Here is a 14,380-nt window from a genome sequence, read left to right as displayed (position 1 = left end):
GCCTCCCAAGTAGCTGGGACTACAGGTGCCCACAACACCCGGCTATTTTTAGAGATGAGGTCTCTCTCTGGCTCAGGCTGGTCTCAAACCTGTGAGCTTAGGCAATCCACTAGCCTTGGCCTCCCAAGTGCTGGGATTACAGGCGTGAGCCACTATGCCCAGCCCCCAAATTAGTGGTTTTCAGAATATTCACAAGGTTGTATAACTATCACCACTATACAATTCCAGAACATTTTCAGTACCCCCAAAAAGAAACCTGTGCCCAGTAGCAAACACTCTACATTTTCCTTTAATCCAAGTCTCTGGCAACCATATTCGGCTTTCTGTGTATACGGATTTGCTGGTTCTGAACATTTCATGTGAGCGGGATCATGTGATATTTGGCCTTTGTGTCTGGCTTTTTTCACTGAGCACGTTTTCAAGGTTCATCCTTGTTGTAGCATTTATCAATACTTTACTATTTTTAGAGTATGTAATATTCCACTGTATAGATATATCACATTTTGCTTATCAGTTGATGGACACCTGGACTGTTTCTATTTTTTGGCTATTACGAATAATGCTGCTATGAACATCTGTGTACATGTTTTTGTGTGAACGTATGTTTTCAATTCTCCTGGGTATACTTAGGTGAGGAGTCGCTGTATCAGGTAGTATCTCTGTTTAACTTTCTGAGGAACTATCAAACTTTTCCACAGCAGCAGCACCATTTTACATTTTCACCAGCAATGTAATGAGGGTTTTAATGTCTTCACATTTTTATCAGCAATTGTTTTTCTTTTTTAAACGTTTTATTGTGGTAAAATACATACAATGTAAAATTTACTGTCATAACTGTTTTTAACTGTTCAGTAGTGTTTTTTTTTTTTTTTTTTGTAGAGACAGAGTCTCACTGTACCACCCTCGGTAGAGTGCCGTGGCCTCACACAGCTCACAGCAACCTCCAACTCTTGGGCTTAAGCGATTCTCTTGCCTCAGCCTCCCGAGTAGCTGGGACTACAGGCGCCCGCCACAACGCCCGGCTATTTTTTGGTTGCAGTTTGGCCGGGGCCGGGTTTGAACCCGCCACCCTCGGTATATGGGGCTGGCGCCTTACCGACTGAGCCACAGGCGCCGCCCCAGTAGTGTTTTTTTATATTACTTATTTTTTCATTTTTATTTTTTTTGAGACAGTCTCAGTCTGTCACCCTCAAACTCTTGGACTCAAGCAATCTTCTTGCCTCAGACTCCGAAGTAGCTGGGACTATAGGTGTTCAAGTAATCCAGTTATTTTTTTAGAGGCAGGGTCTTACTCTTGCACAGGCTGGTCTTGAAATCCTGATCTCAGGCTTTCCACCTGCCTCGTCCTCCCAGGGTGCTAGGATTACAGGTGTGAGCCACGGCACCTGGTCTGGCTTTCTTTTTCTTCATAATATTAGGCATGAAATTGTTCTCCTGGTTGCAAGAGTCTATTTACCAAGACAAAGAACAGGATATACCTGTCTTGATAAGAATTCAGAAAAGACCAAAGTGTATATAAGTGTGAGTAAATGAAATAAGTCTCACTAGCTACTATATCAAAGATGAAATTGTTATATATTTTTAACTATCCCAGAGGTCTTTATATAGTGGGTATGGTTTCACTTCAGGAATTTTGCTGTTCTTTTTCTTCTTTCTTCCTTTTTTTTTTTTTTTTTGAGACAGAGTCTCACTTTGTCACCTTGGGTAGAGTGTCCAGGCATCACAGCTTACAGCAACCTCAAATTGCTGGGCTCAAGCGATCCTCTTGCCTCAGCCTCCTGAGTACACGGGACTGTAGTGTTAAGAACATTCACATTGTTGTACAATCATCACCACCATCCAACAGTGCACAAGGCTTCAATTTCTTTAATATTGTTATTTTCTGTCCTCATTATTTTTAAAATAAATTTTATGCTACTTTGAATTACAGTCACCAGCAGAACCAAAGAAAAAGAATATACAAGTTCTCCTTGGGTATAAAAAAGAAAAAAACTTCAAGAAATCCTGAGAATCGAGGTAATATATAGGAAAGCATTTTATTGGTTATAAAGCCTTACAAATGTTAACTGTAATGATAGAACATGCCCTTGATGGTCATATCTTCAGGGGAAACAAAATGAAGGTCTTTATATATTGTGATCAGAACTACTCTTCCTTGATCATAGACAGATATGAAGGATATGAAGGAAGTGGAGCTCTTTTGCATATCTAGATACATGCATTTATCTGTACGTGTGTGAATCGTTCATTTTAAGTTGTTTTATGAGAAAGAAGTTTTAAGACATACTTGAAAAGGTTACTACTTTAAACTACTGAAATTTAGCTTCTCTAAATTCAAAGGAAATACGCTTCACTTGAAAATCTGGAAATGAAGACTTTATAATAGTCTCTGACTACTTAAATATGTAAGTGAAATTATTAAAAAAGGATACATCAGCAAAATACTGAAAAATCTATAAAGTTGTAATTATACTCATGATGTATTAGGTGTATTTTTAAAAATTTTAATCATTAGTGGTTACAAAAATACTATCTTGGTATTTACATTTTAATAAGCATATTTATATTTGTGACAATGGTGACAGCAATAACACATTTTATATAAAATTTATAAATCTATAAAATTAATATAAAATTAACATTTTATATAATTTCTTCCCTCTCTTCACCTATTGCATCTATCAAATGGTCTAATCTCATCTATTATTGATTTGTGACATGATTTTATTGATTTTCTCATCGATAAAATTCTTAATAAAAGCAAAATTTTAAGGTCTATGTTTAAACTTACATTAATGCTAAGTTATCTTAAAATAAATCTTTTCAAAGAAGTTACTAGGTTGATCTCAACTAAAAATGAGCTAAAATATAGAAAGGAAAGGATCAGAAAGAGGGACTAAGCATATACAAATCAGTACTTTTTAGCATGTCAGATGCTATGTACATGCTAATTTTGACACCCAAGATTATGGGAATGGAAGAAGGCTGCCCTCACCCTTCCCTACCTACCTCCTTGTTTCAGTTACACAATCTGGGCCTGCCCAATCACAGGAGGCTCTTCCCTTGGAAAGATGGATTCAAGGGAAGGCACATCACCTAAGCAGGGCCGATTAGAATGTCTCCCTAGAAATGAACTACAGAAAGGGCTCTCTTTCTGGTAAGTTGGAAAAACTAGCAAAATTAAAGCCTTTAGGGGGCTATATTCCTTGGCTTCAGAGAGGAATCTCATCAGCAGAGTGAAAGACATGGTTTATTACTCCAAGAAAGTAAAAGTGGAATGAGGTGAGGGGAAAGAGAAGAACCTCGGCTAGCCCGCCCAGATGATATGAAGGCCCTAGACGCTGTCTTATACCTAGATTTCTCAGCTATTTATTAGTCTGTAACTTCCCTTTTCGATTAAGCTAGTTTGGGTTGATTTTTGCAATCCTGAATATAAAGGGAATCCTAAAATACAAATACTATTGATTTGATTTGTTTTCATTAAATGAAGACTTATATTTGTGTTTAAAAACATAGTCACTTTAAGGATGTAACAACCAAATCAACATTCTTTGGGGAAATGTTTATTTACATAGATAAAAAGTTTAAAAACATTTTTCATTTTCTTTATGTTTAAACCAGCTGAATGTTAAGCAGATTAAGTACCAAAAACATTGTTAATAAAAATATTACTGAGCTGCATAGAAGGTGGTAGAGAGAGGGAATAGTAGTTATCATTCAACTTTCTTTTCACTGTCAACTACAGCACACAAAGTTATGTTACATGACACTTACATTAGCAGTGGTCTGTCAGAGTCTATGCAAAGGGAATAGGTAGTCTTACCAAAAAAGCAGAGGCCTGGCATGGTGGCTCACGCCTGTAATCCTGGCACTCTGGGAGGCTGAGGTGGGTAGATTGCCTGAGCTCAGGAGTTTGAGACCAGCCTGAGCAAGAGTGTGACCCCATCTCTACTAAAAACAGAAAAACTAGCTGATTGTGGTGGCCAGTACCTCAGAATGCTGTGAGTTATGATGCCAAGCCACTCTACCCAGGGCAACAGAGTAAAGACGGTCAACAACAACAACAACAACAATAACAATAGAACAGTAGAATTCCTGAACTGAGACTGCACCATCTGTATAAAGACCTCTGGGATAGTTAAAAATATGTAACAATTTCATCATTGATGTTATAGTAGCTAGTGAGACTTATTTCATTTACTCACACTATATATACTTTGGTCTTTTCTGAATTCTTTTTAAGTGATTCTCTTGCCTTAGCCTCCCAAGGAGCTGGGACTACAGGTGCCCACCACAATGCCTGGCTATGTTTTTGTTGCAGTTGTCATTGTTGTTTAGCTGGCCCGGGCTGGGTTTGAACCTGCCACCCTTGGTACATGTGGCCAGTGCTGTAACCACTGTGCTACAGGTGCCAAGCCAGTCTTTTCTGAATTCTTATCAGGACAAGTATACCCTGTTCTTTGTCTTGATAAGTAGACTCCTCTAACTAGGAGAACAATTTTATGCCTAATTTCATAAAGAAAAAGAAAGCCAGACCAGGTGCGGTGGCTAACGCCTGTAATCCTAGCACTCTGGGAGGCCAAGGCAGGTGGACCATCTGAGATCAGGATTTCAAGACCAGCCTGTACAAGAGTGAGACCCTGTCTCTAAAAACATAGCTGGCAGTTGTGGCAGGTGCCTGTAGTCTCAGCAACTTGGGAGGCTGAGGCAAGAGGATCACCTGAACCCAAGAAAAGGAAAAAAAAAAAAAGAAAAAGAAAACCAACTATTCTAGATAGGATGAGCTTCTGCTATTGATCTCAGATCATTTACGTCCCAGCAGTCCCCTGTCTCTCACTTGTTAGTCACTGACAGACCACATCTGCTTTTGAATACTACTTTTTTTTAGCCAATCAACCAATATTTATTAAGCACCTACCATGTGTCAGCTATCATGTTGAGAAAAAAGTAGTGAACCAAATAGATACGAATCCTTATCCTCATGAAGTTTGCCTTTGAGCAGAGGTAGACAATACAGTTTTAAAAAATAACTATTTAAGTCTCGGCACCTGTAGCTCAGAAGCTAGTGCGCCGGCCACATACATCAGAGCTGGCAGGTTATAATCCAGCCTGGACCTACCAAATAACAACTACAACAAAAAAATAGCTGGGCATTGTGGTGGACACCTGTAGTCCTGCCACTTGGGAGGCTGAGGCAAGAGAATTGCTTAAGAGTTTGAGGTTGTTGTGAGCTGTGATGCCACAGCACTCTATTGAGGATGACATAGTGAGACTCTGTTTCAAGAAAAAAAAAAAAAAAACTATTCAAGTATACTGTGTATTTGTCTGGATTCTCCAGAGAACAGAACCAACTGGATATTTATATGTATATACAAATGTAATATATAGGTATATATTTCCCATAAATAATTGGCTCATACGATTATGGCAACACAAAATAAGATCTGCAGTTGGCAAGTCAGAGATCCAGAAGAGCTGATGGCATAGTTCCAGTCCAGTGCCTCTTTGATCTTTCTATTACTCTCACACTCTGGTGATCAAGGTCTTCAGCAATGAACAAATACCATTTTGTCATTTTCTTATTTATCTTATACTTTCTAGCCTGTGTCTGCCAGCCCATGAATGAGGACTAGTAATTATATGAAATGGAGAACTCAGCTTGGCAAACTTAAAAAAGAATGAAACCACTGGCCAGGGAGGGGCTCACAACTATAATTCCAGCACTTTTGGAGGCTAATGTGGGAGGATCTCTGGAGGCCAAGAGTTTGAGACCAGCTTGGGCAACACAGCAAGACCCCGTCTCTACAAAATATTTTTAAAATAGCCAAATGTAGTGCTATGTGCCTATAGTCCCACATACTCAGAGGCTGAGGCAGAAGGATATCTTGAGTCCAAAAATTCAAGGTTACAGTGAGCTATGACAGGGCTACTGCACTCCAGCCTGGGTAACAGAGTGAGATCTATCTCTAAAATAAATAAATAAATCCAGTAAAAAGATATATTTTTGGAATTGTCCAGTTGTGGAATTGAGGTCTACTATATCCTCAAAAACTCAACCTTTAATCCATTATGTTGTTGTGTCAGGATGTAGATAAAGGTCACTGGCAGATATGGAATTCCCTTAGAGGTCAGGAAAATCTGCTGGACATGCATTGTAAAAGAAAGTTTTGCTTACCAGTATTCTTTTGCTTAACACTAATAAATCCTCCCTTGTCTTAGTGATAAGCAGGCTGAGGTGATTGCTTCTACTCTGGCAACCATTAGTAGTGGTCATTCCAGCTTCTGGGAGACGGAATAAGCGTCTTGTGAATAGTTATCTCTAGGATAAATGCCAACTGAGCTGTTCTGTTCAAAGCCTGCATAGTAACTTGAACTTGGTTATAAACTTTCTTTAGTCAACTCAATATACTGCACACCGTACCCTCCTGGTAAGGTTAAGAGTATGACATGCTGAATTTCAATTTCAGAAATCTGTTGCTTGGCACCTGTGGCTCAAACGGCTAAGGAACCAGCCACATACACCAGAGCTGGTGGATTTGAATCCAGCCCAGGCCTGCCAAACAACAATGACAACAGCAACCAAAAAATAGTCAGGTGTTGTGGTGGGTGCCTGTGGTCCCAGCTTCTTGGGAGGGGACCAAGAAGGGGGAATCGCTTAAGCCCAGGAGTTGGAGATTGCTGTGAGCTGTGATGCCACAGAACTCTACCCAGGGCGACAGCATGATGTTCTGTCTCAAAAAAAAAAAAAAAAAAAGAAATCTGTTCCTTACTGAAAAGTTGAAAATACAGACTTTTGGTTTGAGAAAATAGAATACAATTTAAAAAGATAACTACTCTGAGTAAGTTAAATATGTGTATCTTTGTTGAAAACATAACATATACAGGTAACTACAGGGTTATAAACAAGCTATGATCCAAAAGCCTGGTAAATCCATTGTTTAGAATTTGCTATATATTCCTCCATTAAACCATTCATTAATCACAACTAATATTTACTGAACATTTACTACTTGTCCAGAGCTGTGCTAAGTGCTTCCATCATTATCTATCTTAGTTCTTAGTCTGAACAACTCTATGAGGAGATGTTCTATTTCTCATTTTCCTGAATAAGGAAACTGATACAAAGAGAGGTTAGGTGTGTACTTTTTTTTTTTTTCCTGGCAAGGAAACCTAGGAATTGATTGTAAGAATTTACAAGGCATTATTCATTCTGTATTCCTGCATACAAAACTAAAGCAGATTAATCTTTGGACAAAGACCAGTTAAAATTTTCCATTTTCTTTCCTCTTAAACTCTTTTGAGTATGACAAAGCACTCTGGGAAGCTGAGGTGGGTGGATCCCTTGAGCTCAGGAGTTGGAGACCAGTTGGAGCAAGAACCTAGATCCCCGCCTCTAAAAATAGCTGGCGTTGTGAGCTATGATGCTATGGCATTCTACCGAGGGCCACAGAGTGAGACTCTGTCTCAAAACTACTATTATTTCAAAAGTTTGCATTTTTAAAAATAATTAAATAACCACATAGAAGTATCAAACAAATAATGTTTATTGAGTAATAATCAGGCATTTTCTTCAGTTTTCTAGGAAAATTTCCAGGCTCTCTTCCCCCTAACATGTTAACTTTTTTTCACTTAAAATTGTGTACTCCTAGCTTCTAATTTTCTTTTTTTTTTTGTAGAGACAGAGTCTCACTTTATCACCCTCGATAGAGTGCCATGGCATCACACAGCTCACAGCAACCTCCAACTCCTGGGCTTAAGCGATTCTCTTGCCTCAGCATCCCGAGTAGCTGGGACTACAAGCGCCCGCCACAACGCCCAGCTATTTTTTGGTTTGCAGTTCAGCCGGGGCCGGGTTTGAACCCGCCACCCTCGGTATATGGGGCCGGCGCCCTACCGACTGAGCCACAGGCACCGCCCAATTTTCTATATACACAAGCCAAACAAATAGCAATGTATTTTCTGATCAGTATTTATTTGCATATTAACCTCAGTTTGGACCGACAGATCTAGACTATTTCTTCTTAACATGGCTTTTCTTACTACCTAAAGTAAATAAAAAAGAAAGTGTATGTTTATACTTTAAAAGAAAAAAGGAAGCAGAACAAGCTTCACGGAAAGTTCTTGGCTGAGGCTTAATATGTACCCAGGATTCTAAATACAAGTGTACTCTTTCCTTGCATGGCACATTTTCTTCTCTTTCATCATCTCAAACTTTTCTTCCAACGTGAGGCTCCTTAACTTTTATGTAAACATGATTCCAAAAGCACCAGGATTTCTCTGTTAACAAGGCAGTTGATTCCACTTATCATATCTAAGTATAGCTGGAATTGTTAGCTACTAGTGGTGATAGGTTATAGTGAGTCACCCCCACTCCAACCAGGGCCCATGGTGACCAGTGGCATGTATTTATGAGGTAATGGGTTGGAATTTGGGGCCCAGGCTGTGGTTGAGGAGTAGCTTTTCTGTAAGACAATGTTAACTGTTACTGGAATTCTACCCTAAAACTTGGCACTACCTCAAAACAATGTTTCTCAACATTTATAGACAATGACATATGCTCAAACTTGCTATGCGAGATAGAAGGGAGTGTTTGGGGGTGTTGGGATTTTCCTCCATGCCGTCATTTATGGACTTCTTCAGGTAGTGATACCTAATGAAGTCCTGAAGAGCAAGAAATTAGCCAGGCCCATGAGATGGGGGAGGTAGTTCCATAGAGAGGAAAGAAAACATTTAAAGACACCAAAGGAGAATAGGAAAAAAGAAAGATTCAGGGAACCACAAGATGGTTGCTATGGCTGCATGAGACACATGGAAGAATGATGAGATGGAGCTAGTGAGAGAATCTGGGTCTTCACAACAATAGCACCCATATGTAATGCTTAGACTGCAAGTAGAACGCAAAAGAGAATCCCAGGAAGATGTGAAGCAAGAATGAAGCATGAACACATCCACTCCGACTTTAGTGGATGGCTTGAATTGAATAGGAAATCCATAAGAAGCTACTACAATAATTCAGGGAGAAACGACGCAGGCCTGAATTAGACTGCAGTGGGCATGGAGGCCTTTGGTCAGATGTGAGAGAGACTGAAAATGAGAAACTCATAGTGACTGACGTGGTAGGGGTAAAGAGAGGGCAGACTCAAGGACAATTTTCAAGTTGCTGGTAAGGATAGCTGGTTGAGGTAAAGGACTACGAAGTAGTTTAGGCTGGGCAAGGAATGAAATGAAGCCAGTAGTTGGATATCCTGCATACGCTGACGCTTATAGGGCACTGGTTTTCCATTTGCTACATTTTCTCTAAAGAAACATCATCATTTTAGTTACTATTATAGACCCTCTACTGTGTATTTCCAGAAGCAAAAAAAAGGTCATGGTTAATGTTAAATGTGTTTATAACTTACATATTCCAATGAGTAGCAAAATGGATTGAACCCATATGACCAATTCACATTAAAAATGTATGTCACCATCCAACTGCTTTTAAGGTGTGTGTCAGAAACAATTTCCAGAACAAATGCCAAATATCCTGGAGATGTGTTAGTTCAAATTACCAAGTCATGCCATTATACTTCAACTACTTGCTACTTGAATATGTATCAAAATGTAGATACATATTAGAAATCTGTTCTTGTAGACTTTTAAAAAATTCTTAAATTTCCTAATTTGGAAGATAAAATATGAGAAAAAGACTACTTTATGTGTTTTACTTCCAAAATGTACATCTTTTCTTGGAAGGCTAAGAGCCAAGAAAAATTCCAAAATATACTGCTAGTACAGTATGAATGCTTGGATAGCATCGCTAAATACATTAGGGTAAACTAAAACCCCAAATAGGAAATTCTCTTTATAAGTATATAGATACTTGCAAAATGGAATAATTCTGAAGAATCACCATTAAATTTTATAGGGTGGTGCCTGTGGCTCAAAGGAGTAGGGCGCCAGCCCCATATGCCAGAGGTGATGGGTTCAAACCCAGCCCCGGCCATAAACTGCAAAAAAAAAAAAAGATATTATTTTATACAGGATGAATTATGCAGCCAGGTTTGCTTGGATGGAATGAATTATTATCAAATGTCTGAGATACAATTGTTCAACATTTTTCAAAAAATATTTTCTAAAACTCACACAAACTGGTATATAGTTTCTTAATAAACATTAACATGGACATACAGTAACTTTACCTATTTCTTTCTCAATCTGGTTTAACCTAGATCACAACAGAATAAATTTCCTACACACTAAGGTGTAAAGTAAAAAGTTGGCAGATAATAACCATGGTCTCCTTCCCGAAACAAAACAAAATGAAACAAAACCAAAACAAAACAAAAGAAGAAAAGATATCATGAAAAGAAAAAAATATCTGGCATCAAATTCCAGCTCCTTTGGATATCTAGAGTCAACACTGATCTATTAAAATTGCTACTAAAATGTGCAAAGGATGGTTTTAGTAGCACAGGGTATTTTCCTTTTGTTAACAGAAAAAATACTATTTGTAAAGATAGCTTCCTCAATCATAAAACACTATGTAGGAAAATATATAGAGACAGCTTGAAATATTTTAATTATAACTGACAAATTCAGTATCTGGCAATAATATCATTATATTAGAAGAGTTACTTACTCAAGAAGATCTGGGTCTAGTCCTTCTGATATCATTTTGTTTCTTATTGCCATCACTGGAACACCCTATGTAAAGGATATAAGATAATTCAATCATTGAAAATGCCTCCTTTATATGTCTCCACACATTACCTAAAACAAGACCTTTAGATGTCTTACTATTTAAAATAGTTCTCAATTTGCTACTATATTAGTGTACGTGTTGCACTTGAGTAATCTAAAAGGTAGACATTTTATACTGACTTAAGGGAATCAGTGTTACCCAATACCACAGAGGCCCTAATTAAATCCTTTGAGTTTATTCATTATTAACTCTGATGTATAGAAGGTAGAGATTATATTCTCATTTTCTTATATTGCCAAAGGAAAGAACACACTGACAACTCAAATGATTAAAACACGGGCTACAGCATTACAATGAATACTTAACAATAAGAATAATGTGATTTCAAATAAAAATTTCAGAGCTTTCTACTCTTAAGTATAGCTTCGTTTACATTCTTTTCCCAAATTAGCGGTACAATTGCATTTGAACATTTTTAGGCACAAAGGTTAAATAGAATTCAGGAACTCTCCTGGGACTATATGATACATCTTCCCAACACCAGTATAAGCACTAAGTAATGATGACTCTAGAAGTGTGTCAGCTGCAAAAATACTAAGAACATGTGAATTTCAGAGTTCACGTTAAGAATATCAAAACAGCAAGAAAAGGATAAGACAGAAATGTTATTGATTTGATGTAGAAATAAAAATTTAACAAAAAAATATACTGGACATTTACTTGGTGAAGCTCTAAAGGGAAAATATGAAATCAGATCTGTCTATTCTCACTCTTTACAATATCCCCAAGGATGAGGAGGCACTAATCTGATGTGCTCAATTTGAGGGCCTTGATTATATCACTGTAAAAACAGGCGGAGTCACTGGAGGGACCCTTTCCCTCACCCCATGTGACAGAAGAGGGAGGTTTAGGTGGGTACACGCAGGAAAAAGTTCAATCACCTCAATATTGCTGTTGCACATTCTTCCCTTGTCACTAGCCAGTTAAGATGCTCTTTTTATAAGTTTCATTTTTAACTGACGAACAACAATTACATACATTTATGTGATATATGTGATTTTTGATACATATATACATTGTAGAATGATCAAAATCAGGCTGACATATTTGTCACCTCAGACATGTATTATTCCTTTGTGGTGAGAACTTTCAAAATCTCTTTTAGCTCTTTTGAAATGCACATCTTCAAGACAATTTGTTTAAAATGAAAAACACAAATATTTAGAAATACATACAGATTTTTAAATTATCTGTCGTATATAAACTTGTCTCAAGCATATTTTCATTACTTATTAAAAATTTTTTTCTTTAGAGATGGGTTCTCACTATGTTGCTCAAGCTGAACTTAAACTCCTGGGCTCAGCAATCTTTCCACCTCAGCCTCCTGAAGTAGCTGGGACCATAGGCAAATGACACCACACCTGGCATTCAAACATATTTTTAAGAACAAGTATATATTATACTTGTCCTGATATTCCCCTTCCCCTAAAATGCTTATTTTATTGCCAAAGGCAAGCATACATACAAACATGAAAGCTAACCTTATTATGAATTCAATATGAAGGTCTTCACAGTTAAGGACCATATTTTTTCTTAGAGTGTCTTGAGTCTCACAGATCTTGCCAAATTAATTCAGTTCATTAACTATAATCTTCATTTTTTAAACTGAAAAATTTTATTTCAAAAAGTTTAATTATCTACCTTTTAAAAAAAATCTGTCCAGAAAAGACTTTTATAGAAAGAGTATCCTTCTATAATCCTTACTTTGGCTATGGAGGAGGAAAGGTCATATCCCCTTTTAAAGCTTGTTAAGTTAAATGAAGTTGAGAAAACAAAGGTTTTCTTTCAAGTTTATGGGTTACTCAGAAGATATTCGAGTAAGTCAAGGTGGGTACTTGCAGATTCATTTATATATTTATCTTAACAACTGTTGTGTTTTATATTATAAGTTAGTAAAATTTAACTTATTAAGACTCAGATACAAATAAACACATGTACATTCTTTTCTTTAATAAAAAAAATTGTATTTACTTAGAAGCATTCAGAATGTCAACAAAACAGCTGCAACTTTTCTTTTTTGCAATTACAGAGTGGTATTCAGTTAACAGAACAACAATTATTTCGTATAAGCTGCATCAGAGACAATTGAAGATGAAAAACTACCATCCCCATATGTAACTAATTTGTGCTGTGCACCAACAAGAACCTGCTTTAAATTCCCATGCCAATTTACAACCCCCATACTGTACCAGGCAAGGTTAGTGGCTACTGAAAATACCACCAGGACAGGGCTATCTAAAGACACATTCGGTAGTGTGTTAACTATACAAAAAAAGACACTGTACAGTTTAAAAACAAATCTTACACAGCCTTACATTTCAATTTTTTTCTTTAAAAGGAGTGAGTTGTGTACAGGGGGGTTAAATGCTTTTAGACAAGAAAAAAAAACTGCGCTAGAACCAACTTATTCATCATCTTCATCTTCATCTTCCTCCTCTTCATCTGCTTCCTTCTTTTTCTTTTTTCAGCCTTGACGACTCCCTTTTTCGCTGCATCAGGCTTTCCTTTAGCTCGGTATGCAGCAATATCCTTTTCGTATTTTTCCTTCAGCTTTGCAGCCTTCTTTTCATCAGGCTGCTTGTCCTCCGCAGCAGTGTTATTCCACATCTCCCCCAGCTTCTTTGCAACATCACCAATGGTTAGGCCGGATGTTCTACTTTGATTTTTGGGTGATACTCAGAACAGAACAAGAAAAAGGACTGAAGGAGGCCTCTTGGTTGCATTGGGATCCTTGAACTTCTTTTTTGTTTCCCCTTTAGGAGGGATATAGGTTTTCATTTCTCTTTCATAACGGGCCTTGTCTGCCTTTGCCATACCTTCAAATCTTCCTTTCTCTTTAGCAGACATGGTCTTCCACCTCTCTGAGCACTTCTTAGAAAACTCTGAGAAGTTGACTGAAGCATCTGGGTGCTTCTCCTGTGCTCCTCCCGACAAGTTTGCACAAAGAATGCATATGATGACATTTTGCCTCTCGGCTTCTTAGGATCTCCTTTGCCCATGTGTAGTTATTTTTCCTCAGTGAGGCACAGAGTCGCCCAGTGCCCGTCCGGCTCCCATGTGCCCCAGCGCTGTCTCTATGGAGCTCAATGTACTACAATGGCTGTGAGAGCAGGAGCCAGACCTAGGTACATTCTAAATATTAGATGGATGAATATAAATAGGACCATCATAGAATTATTTTCAAAACCTACCCTGGAAAGAAATATTATTCCATGAAGTAATCTTTAAGGTACTCTGGAAAGTTTAATTATGATAGGTTTAGAAGACAAAGAAAGTAGAAAATAAAACTTTGGGCCTTTTGGTAGCTTATAAAAAGTTTAATGACAAATAAAAGACAAAACCAAAACCCACTGGCTTAGGGGCAACCAGTGTGAACAGACTCCTATGTTTGGGATAAAGTAAGCAAGAAATGAAAACTAACATCACTTAAAAAATGTATTATACCAACAAGACTTCGTAAGACTTGCTTGAATGAAATTCAGTATTATTAAATTTATTTAATGATAAAATTAATTTTAATAGTAGAGGAGCTCAAGACCAGCCTGAGAAACACAGGTAACCTTGTCTCTAGAAAAAATTTTTAAAAAATTAGCAGGGCAGGGTGGTGCCTGTGGCTCAAAGGAGTAGGGTGCCGGC

General features: G+C 37.7%; 1 protein-coding gene across 3 annotated transcripts in view; it reads right to left on the bottom strand.

Annotated features, from left to right (window-relative positions):
• The window catches only part of WASHC3 (WASH complex subunit 3), a 50,334-nt gene that overhangs the window by 4,989 nt on the left and 30,965 nt on the right, over positions 1-14,380 (bottom strand). For all 3 annotated transcript variants that reach the window (XM_053582969.1, XM_053582970.1, XM_053582971.1), the window contains one exon: positions 10,622-10,686. In XM_053582969.1, the coding sequence (XP_053438944.1) occupies positions 10,622-10,686 (65 nt within the window). The remainder of the gene's footprint in view (positions 1-10,621; positions 10,687-14,380) is intronic.

Source organism: Nycticebus coucang, chromosome 3 (assembly GCF_027406575.1).
Source record: "Nycticebus coucang isolate mNycCou1 chromosome 3, mNycCou1.pri, whole genome shotgun sequence".
NCBI lineage: Eukaryota > Metazoa > Chordata > Mammalia > Primates > Lorisidae > Nycticebus > Nycticebus coucang.
This window is presented reverse-complemented; position numbering and strand designations above follow the sequence as displayed.